General features: G+C 47.0%; 1 protein-coding gene across 3 annotated transcripts; it reads right to left on the bottom strand.

Annotated features, from left to right (window-relative positions):
• Positions 1-2,231: 2,231 nt before the first annotated feature.
• On the bottom strand, positions 2,232-4,904 carry LOC123130165 (uncharacterized). 3 transcript variants are annotated; one of them, XM_044550113.1, is made up of 7 exons: positions 4,614-4,904; positions 4,438-4,498; positions 4,241-4,326; positions 3,833-3,933; positions 3,399-3,529; positions 3,053-3,175; positions 2,232-2,611 (listed from the first exon to the last, which is right to left on the bottom strand). In XM_044550113.1, exons 1-5 carry the CDS (start codon positions 4,806-4,808, stop codon positions 3,526-3,528), a joined length of 447 nt encoding a protein of 148 aa, XP_044406048.1. In that variant the 5' UTR covers positions 4,809-4,904; the 3' UTR covers positions 2,232-2,611; positions 3,053-3,175; positions 3,399-3,525. The 3 variants fall into 3 exon arrangements, with proteins under 3 accessions (XP_044406048.1, XP_044406049.1, XP_044406050.1); XM_044550114.1 differs by lacking the exon at positions 3,833-3,933 and having other exon boundaries at positions 2,265-2,611; XM_044550115.1 differs by lacking the exons at positions 2,232-2,611; positions 3,053-3,175; positions 3,399-3,529 and having other exon boundaries at positions 3,836-4,149.
• Positions 4,905-9,295: the final 4,391 nt, after the last annotated feature.

Raw genomic sequence — 9,295 nt, 5'->3', positions numbered from 1 at the left:
GGGACGCCAACTGTGGCGTTTCTTCAGCGGAACGCTCGCAAATTCAGGAAGACCCTTTCGAACTGGGTCAGGAAGCGCGACGTCCTCGATATAGAACCATTCGGCAGGCCATTCTTCGGATGCATTCCTTGGTGTGCCGGACAGATATCCGGTATCGGTTATACGCCATACTTCGGCTCTGCCCACTTCAAATATTGACCCCTCGTGATTACGCGGGACAAGACCGAACAACTTCCTCCACAACTCGAAATGAGCTTCGATGCCCAGAAATAGTTCGCATAAAGCCACATAACCCGCAAATGTGCAAAAGGAAGGCAGGGGTGAAGTTGTGCAGCTGGAGGTCGTAGTATTCCAGAAGCCCTCAGAGGAACGGATGGATTGGAAATCCGACGCCTCTTAGTAGGTAGGGGACGAAGCACACTCGCTCCCCCCCCCCGGACGGATTGGGGAGGCCCTCTGCCTGGGTCTCACCATTGAAGGAGTCTAGCCCCGCTTGAACAGGGACTAGATCTGCGGGGGGGAGAAATCCCTATGTTTGCAGCTTCGCTAATTGACTATGGGGCACAAATCCCCTCTTTTCATCAATCTCACAACCGCACACTCCTCCCCCTATCTAGCTAGTAGTTGGGTCTCTCGCACCACCTCCTAGCTCCATTCTCTCTATCTATCCATCTCGCTGGGCCTTATTTGCCTCTAACAAATGGACGTACACCGACCGATCTCTCGCTATACATATAGCAAGCTAGGTCCTTATAACTCGTTTTTACCCACACGTCAATCGATCTACCTCATTAGTTGTGTCTCTCCCATCCTCCGACAAACAACAATTGATCTACTGATCTAGTTAGGTTTGCTTACCAAACACATGGTTCCCCTTCATCATCCATGGATGCGTCCCGACAGATCTATCACGCACAGGCACACACAGAAACACATCCCCACTCTTATTGATATCATTGTAGTTACACCCTTAGTTTGTCTAGTAGGCCTCTCCCACCATCTTCGAGAAGCAACTCCATCACCCATCCAGCACTCTACCCCTCTCCCTCCCTTTCTCTCTCCTCTCTCTCTCTCTCTCTCTGTCCCATCATATTTCCCGTCCTTTAGTTATGTATGGATGTCGACCGATCTCCCTCGAGACATAGCTGGGTCTCTCCTTCTCAACACATATACGAGTCGTTCTACCTCTATAGTTAGGCCTCTGCCTACCCCCTCCCCCCACCCCCTCCCCCCCACACACACCGATACATCGAGCGCTCTAGTCATGTCTCCCTGCCACACACAAACTTGACATGTGCCCTCTAATGTTCTGGTAGGCCAGTCGCCCTATATCTTTGACTTGTACACACACACAATTTCGATGGCTCTCTTCATCGATCTCGCACCCACCCACTTGATCCTCTCTTCGACTCTATCGATAGCTATGATCCCTCCATCTCTTCTCGTGGATTGCCCGACCCTCTATGTATGATATGGATAGGCCTCCATTTCACACACATTGCATGCAAAATTTCGTTTGAGATGTCATCGACACATATTCCCACAAATAATTCACGAAATCAACGCCCACCCCAAAACAAAAAACACTCACGAACGCGGTTTGTATCTCTCACACACACCCGCGTAGGTGGGGGACATGCACGAAGAGAAGATGTGCATGCACGGCGCACGTACTCCCGTCTCTTTCCCAACCACACCCGCGCGGGTACACGGTGGAGCTCATTTCTGTACGAAAAAGGTAGCCCACGTGGTAATTTGGCACGTGTACTGGTTGTCCACTTGGTGGAGGGAGGATCGTCTACCACGGGTGAACAAACAAATTGCGACTTAATGTGTTATGTTAAAAAAAGAGGCAAACCATGTGGCACTACTAGGAAAAACGCTACCAGTAGCGTAGGTTTTTGTATAGCAGTAGCGTGGTTTCCCGCACTACTGCTATGGTGCTACAGCTAAATTTTAGCAGTAGCGTGTTTTTTACCCCGCGCTACTGCTAAAAAGTTAGTAGTAGCGCGTGCAACCCACGCTACTACTATTCCTAACCCATGCTACTACTATTCCTAAGTACTAGTAGAATGTCATTCTTCCCCCACGCTACTGCTAAGTAATTAGAAATCAAAAAATAAAATTTAGATGCAATATTCATGGATACAAATCAGGACACATCCAGGGCAAAATAAATGAAGGTCACAGAACCATTTTAACACTTACATTCTTACTTAGCACTTGCAGCGTTCATGGATACAACATTGAACATCTCAATTCAAAGAGATCACGAGATCGTTTATACTTCAGACGCACACAAACATCACCGAAAGGTAGGTACCTTCCCTAGCGTTCCACCACCAACCTAAGTAGACCACTTCTCTAGATGTATCTACCAAGGCGTCGAGGTCCTTCACCTGGGCAACCTCCAGACAGTGGCATCGAGGTCCTCCACCTCGACGACTCCGGACGGTGGCGTCAAGGTCCTCCACCTCGGCGACCTCCGGCGCCGCAATCACCTGGACAATCATCTCTATGACGCGGTCGCCGGGCTTCACAGCGAAGTCCGTCTCTGAGTGGTTGAAGAGCACGATGCCCACCAGGTCGCGGTAGTCCACGTCGATCACCCCTGCGCCCACGTCGGGAAAGTGAAAACTTGTTAGTTCGGGTACTTGTGCAGATCCAGTAGGGTATTTTCTTCATTTATCAGTCTCTTTTAGTCTTTTATGAATCTTCGAAACGGAAAGACACCTACTAAATGCATACCCTAGCTATACGTGTTCATGCTATCTTGTTGTTTTGGTGTATACAAGAAATTAATACTTGTGTATTTGAGCTATATATGCTTGAAATATTTGACAGTTAACATTCTGTTCTACATTTATTGTTGCATGGATAGGGAAATAGACAACCAAGGACTTCAGAAAATCAATTCCCACTGCTTTTCAAAACAGGGAATAGGTGAAGTCTATTTTGAATTTCGATATTCCATGCCAACTTCAAGTATATATGCTACCATGTAATCTTTGAACGTGGATCAAAATGAGATTTCAGGCTTTGTCAACCTTACCATGATCCGTACTAAATTCTCTAGGCTGCTCAACCTTTCCTTGTAGGCAGCATTTCTTTCACCTAGTATCTCGTTGTTAAGTTTGGAAAGAAACCTGCATACTTTCAGATAGTCATCCATATCCTGAAGAAAAAAACAGTATACATTTTCAGTGACTCACAATATATCATCGAATACTGCTTTGGTTTACTCTAAGAATAATTGCTACAAGACTCTCTACATACATACATACAGGCAAAGCAATTTTCAGCAAGAATCAACTAGCAGTCTAATATAATTCCCTTTCCAATTACTCAAGGAGGAACTGATGAAAAGACAAGTTAATCAGCTGGTACAAAAATTAAACCTTTTGAGATGGACGGATGCCCTCTTCACTCAGATCTGAAGATGGACGGATGCACCCAGTAGCTTTGTCGCGGATGGCGACGGAGGAGAAGATCTCTGCACAAACCTTACCACTCTGTTGCTATCTTCTACCTGTAAATGAAAACAGACCTTACTTATCAGAGAAGCAAATGTGAAATTTTTTCAGATTAGATGTATTCAACAGAGACACTTCAATCACAGAGCTCAATATCTACTAGCTTAAATTCAAATGCTTTACTCAAGATTGAGATATCATACTGGACTCTGGCTGCACACTAACTACTCTGCGAGGTTTCCATCTAAGAAACTATCTACAGAGATAGTAAACGACTAGTCAGAATACGTAAACAACAAACTTTATACTAGAAGAGCTGCCGACAGTTACAGAGCCATTCTTCTTAAGTTAGTAGGAACCTTGCTGTTGCAGCGTATTTGGGGGCATTGGACATGGTATCCATGCCACCGGCGACGACGACGTTGTTGATCCCCGGCTGAATCGACCACAAGCATGACAACTATAAGGAGCAGGCCAACAAGCAACAACATAAGTATAAGGTTTGGTAGTCAACCATGTGGCTACTCCGTTGAAGGTAGGGAGCTACTACCTCTCTTGCACATGGAAGCACTAAGAAAAATAGCAAACGAACCCCACAACCAACCTGCAGGTGGCAGGTATTTCTTTGTGTGAATCTACACAAACACACACATGCCTAGATTACCATGTCGAGCAGCTGTGCAACATCAATTCACAATTACAAAAACTCAGCAGGTTCATATCAGATAAGTGACAGCATTTTGAAGTCTTGTTGTTTCAGATCTTACCGTTTTCTTCCTATCTTTGGATTGCAGGATGTTGGTGAGCCGCTCCTTGGCCGTCACGAGGTCGTTTTGCAGCTTGTCGTAGGCCTCTGCATCATGAGCAAGAACAGCAGTTACAGATAGAGATACACAGACAGAAGTCATCGAGCTAGCTTGGATTATGCAGAAAGTTTCATGGAGTTAAGATTTTGCTCACTGACCGACTCCCTCCCCGATGACCTTCTGCATGGCCTCCAGCTCGATCAGTCTGTCTTCGTTTGCCTGCGTGCACACGCGGAAGATATCAAAATCAAGCTGGAATTGATCAATTGGAACAAAATCTACCACACGGAGCAGAGGAATCATCAGGTAGAAATGTATGCAGTTTGGTACAGACCGCTGTCCTGGTGACCGCGAATTTGATCTGTGCGATCTCCCGCTGGATGTGGTCGAAGAAGGCCTTGTTCAGCCTGGGGCGGAGCCTGCCGATCTCGATCTCGATCTCCCGCGCGTCCGTGTCCAGGAAGAACTCCACCAGCCCGGCGTCCGTCTCAGGTATCACCCGCGCCTGCACGCAGCCACGCCGTGTCATCTTGTCAGCTCAGCTCAGCTCAGGCCGGCAAGGGGACGGGAGGCCGCTGGTGCAGGGGGTCTCGATCTAGATCTGGCTCGGGGTGGGTGGCGTGGGAGTACGTGGAGTGGACGGTTGGGGCATAGTAGCAGCGCGGTGTGTCTCACCTGTGCTACAACTATCCATATAGCAGTAGCGCAGGTTTTATACCTCACGCTATTACTATTGTCTGACGAGGGAGCAGGGTGGAAATCATTTAGTAGCAGCGTAGGTTTTTTGAGCCCGCGCTACTACTATGTCATACCAGTAGCGTATTTTTTTCACCGCGCTACTACTAAATAGCAATAGCGTGGGCCAAAAAAACCCACGCTATTACTAAATGTCTATCTATAGGAGTTTTCCTAGTAGTGTGGGGCCTAACTTAGAGGCAAGGCTCTATACACGGATGTGTTCTGTCAACTCGCAGAACGAGGAGAAACTTGCTTAGTACGACGTCTCCCCCGCCCACGGGCGCGGTGGCTCGCAGGATGAGGTGAAGTTTGCTTACTATGCTTTACGCCTGCTCCCTCACCCATGCGCGCGGTGGTTCGCAGGACGAGGAGAAAAATTTACTACTCCCTCCGTTTACTCCTTGTCCCTACTACCTTGGTTATAGAGATTATATCATATTGTTTTGAATATATATATGTCCTTTAGTAGATTTCAATATGAACTACTAGTACATACTCCAAACACTGATGTATATAGACGTATTTTAGAGTGTAGATTCACTCAGTTTGCTCCATATATAGCACTCTCCCTCGCCCCTCGACCCTCGCCCACGTGGTGGACGTGCAGCAATTCATTCGGTCTCATATAGCCAAAAAGATATATACTGCACTACCATTATTGCTCGACTTTCCGAAGAGGCGAAGAGCCAATCGCAAGGTTAATATTTTGGAGATGCCAAGCGCAAGGTTATAGGAGAACGAGTAGTAGGTGCCGCGTCATTTATAAATAAAGGTTTTTTTCTTCAGTGACATGTACGCAATATGATAGGTTCATATGGAGAGAAAAGGAAACCGCTCCACGATATACATAGTCAGGACGGGCCAGCCTACACGGTTGCTTGCTGGGGTTGCTCTCTTCACACTCTCTCGCACAAAACGATTGTGGCCACATCTCTAACATCCTGGTGGATCACGTCCGCTTGGGGAAGGGGTGGATGCTTAGTGTAGATGCGGTGGCCGTCGCGGACGGCGAAAACCCACTGTCGGCACGTCCCGATCAGGGGTCCCCGCCGTTCTCTCTCACAAAGCCGGTGAGGTTGCCTTCGTCCCTTGCTCACTGCCGCGACGTGGGCAGTTGCCGCCTCCCGCCGCCATCCTCAAGGTTGAGCTACGTCCCTTAGGTACAACTCCCTTTACAGCCGGCTTGCACCGCTGCTTCAGCTGCCCACATCACTCCCTATGGATATTTCTCTACTTCTTTGCCCCGCACATACCTCTACTGGCTTCTATGTACTGTATTTGTGATGAGTTTATGTCTCATCAACTAGTCCCAGTAATCTTATTCTAATCACGCTTGTTCAATTTCTTTGCCACAGGGATGCTCATCTCGATTTTGGTGAAACTGCACAAAATGATCCGATGGTCAAAAGGTTGCAAACTTCATTTATTAGGAAGCTCAAACGTTGCCAGCAAATTGAAGCCTGGTCAGGGTTCACGGTTCAAGGGCTAGGGACTACATGGATCGTTTTTTTCTTTAGCTGCCTCTGTTCCAAAATAAATGTCAACTTTAGTAGTAGTACAACTTTGTACTAAAGTTTGCACAAAGTTGAGACACTTATTTTGGAACGGAGGGAGTACATATTTGCCATGATCTGTCAATCATTGAGATGTAATAGCATGCATGTTAGTCTCCTTTGTATTTGATGAAATGTTGCAACGGGCAACCTTGGACGCAAGATACATGTAACAGAAGCTGGAAGCTTCATAGCATTGTACAAATTTATCTTGCTGATAAATTACAGTACGTACTATACTAGTACTTCCTCCGTTCCTAAATATAAGTCTTTGTAGAGATTTCACCATGAACCACATGCGGATGTATATAGATGCATTTTAAGTGTAGATTCATTCATTTTGTTCCGTATGTAGTGAAATCTCTACAAAGACTTATCTACTAGTAATAGCTAGCCCCCACTACTAGGAATTCTCTATCCTCTCCTTGAGCCACGTCATCAAAATTGATGTAGCCGTTAGATGAAGTAAATCAGTCCATAATAGCCGTCTGATCTAGACGTTGAGAGGCTCCGCACTAAGCCACATGCAAGCATGCAAAAATACCGTGGCACATGCATGTGAGTGGGTTTTAAATCACATCCATATGTCTGCATGCAAGCATGCACCGGTAGCATGCATGTAAGTGAGCTTTTAAGTCCCATTAACATGTCAAAAAGAAAAATATAATCCCATTATGCAGTAGGAGTTGGCTGATCTTTTTTCCTTATGTGGGATGATCTAAATGATGATGGGAGTTTATTTAGTTTGGCTACCACATTTGTCATGCGGTTATAGAGTTTTTTTTAGTTCTATGAAATCAATAATTTTGCGCAGAGAGATATACCACTGTTCCGCGCCAACGCGCGGGGACTCATCTAGTAATATTTAGGAACGGAGGGAGTACTATGTAAAGAGTTAGGTGTCACACGGTGATAGTGTGAGGTGGGCCATGTAATCACTGAGCCTGCGTGTTTTCATTGCTCTTGCACGCCTCCGCTGTAAGAATGGAGAAAATTGTAATCTAGTAGTAGTATACTCCTACCTCCTTTCGCCGAAAGCGTGGGACATCCAGAGTCCTACCACCTCAGTAATAAAGACCAATGAGCCGTCAAATCACATAGACCCAGCAGTAAGTTGGACGGACGAAGCAACCATAACTCTTGCGCCAGTGAGAGGTCGCGTCCGCTCTGCCCGGGCATGAATGCTGCACCGATTCTTTGGAGCGGCGCTGACTGTTTTGGGCGGGAAGCGCGCGCGGGCGATAAAGGGGCTTTGGGTGGGCCAGGCTGGTCAGGAGCGGGCGTGGTAGCTGTCCGCATGTCCCTACCGGACACGTCCGGAAATGAGAGGATGCACCGACTCTCGCGCCTAAAATCGTAACTACACAACATCTCTCTGTAGGAGTAGGTCGATCTGTCACTCTCTCTAACACACACATGTTGTTAAACACACACACACACACACGCACACGCACCTTGGTCCCGTTGCACCTTCTAACGTGACTTATTACACCTAGATGGAGGGAGTAGTAAGTATACGAGATACGGTGGCACACTGACTTCAGTCGAATACAAGTGCCCAAAATTTGTGTGCATGTTATAATAAGGATTCACTTAAAATAGTACGTGAGCAAACAGAGGGATCAATTGGACAGTGTTCCCGAGCAGTAGCGAGATGTGTGAGGTAAGATACACCGCTGGCGCTTTTAATTTTTCTTATTAATTTGTTTGTTTCACCCTCTGACTGGTGGGACCCAACGTACTACGTGGAGAGAGGTAAGGTGACTAAGGCTGCATTATTTCTGCACCACTATGGATAGTCTTACCACCAAAGCCACATGACACGATTATGATTGAAATCCCAATGACTCCCACACACACAAAAAAACACGGGATGCTTGTCACACGAATGCAGGAATGTATAAAAGGTTATTTCCCTCTCGTTGAACATAACGGGAGGGTTGTGCAGCTGGTTAGCCTGTTCGCTCATCAAACTTGATCGGGTTCGATAACTACACTTGCACATAATTTGTGCCAGGAGGATTCTTTGACTGGTCAAAATGTTTTCTAGGGTTTGCACGCTTCACACTCTCTCTCCAGTATATATATACACACTGGAGCCTCAGCGCTTGTAGTTGCTCTCTTCACACTCTCTCGCCCTCTCCCGCTGGAGCCTCAGCGCTTGTAGTTGCTCTCTTCACACTCTCTCGCCCTCTCCAGATCTAAACAAGACTTCGTTGGCCTCTCTCTCCCCTCACTGCTGCTCAAAGAGCCGGCAGGATCCGTCCGCTGGGAAGGGAAGGAGGCTTAACGATGTCGCCGTCGGCTAGGGACTACCGGCACAGCTGTTCACTTTCCACCCAGCGGCGGCGCGGGAGGGCCTCCGACCCCTTCTTCTTCGCCGCCGTCCCTTCGCCCACCGTACCACGCCCCAAGAACCTTAAGGTATAATTTACTTACTCCACATGCATTGCTCTAACTGCATGTATACCATGAATCTAGGACGTGGTTCAAAGAGGAAAGGAGTGGGGGAAAGTAGTGGGAAAAGTTGTATATAGCATGAATCTAGGACGTGGTTCAAAGAGGAAATGAAGGGGGAAAGTTGTATAGCATTAATCTAGGACGTGGTTCAAAAAGGAAAGGAATGGGGGAAAGTAGTGGGGAAAGTTGTATCGCATAAATCTAGGACGTGGTTCAAAGAGGAAATGAAGGGGCGAAAGTGCTAGTTCAAAAAGGAAAGGAAGGG

This window comes from Triticum aestivum, chromosome 6A (genome assembly GCF_018294505.1).
Source record: "Triticum aestivum cultivar Chinese Spring chromosome 6A, IWGSC CS RefSeq v2.1, whole genome shotgun sequence".
Taxonomy (NCBI): Eukaryota; Viridiplantae; Streptophyta; class Magnoliopsida; order Poales; family Poaceae; genus Triticum; species Triticum aestivum.
Note: the sequence above shows the minus strand (reverse complement) of the source record. Positions and strands in the feature narration are given on the sequence as shown.

Coding starts and splice junctions, on each gene's coding strand:
- LOC123130165 (XM_044550113.1), bottom strand. CDS start 4,808: ATGACACGGCGTGGCTGCGTGCAGGCGCGGGTGATACCTGAGACGGAC. Junction 4,327..4,437: donor GGTCATCGGGGAGGGAGTCG/GTCAGTGAGCAA, acceptor CTCATGATGCAG/AGGCCTACGACAAGCTGCAA. Junction 3,934..4,240: donor CCAAAGATAGGAAGAAAACG/GTAAGATCTGAA, acceptor TGCTCCTTATAG/TTGTCATGCTTGTGGTCGAT.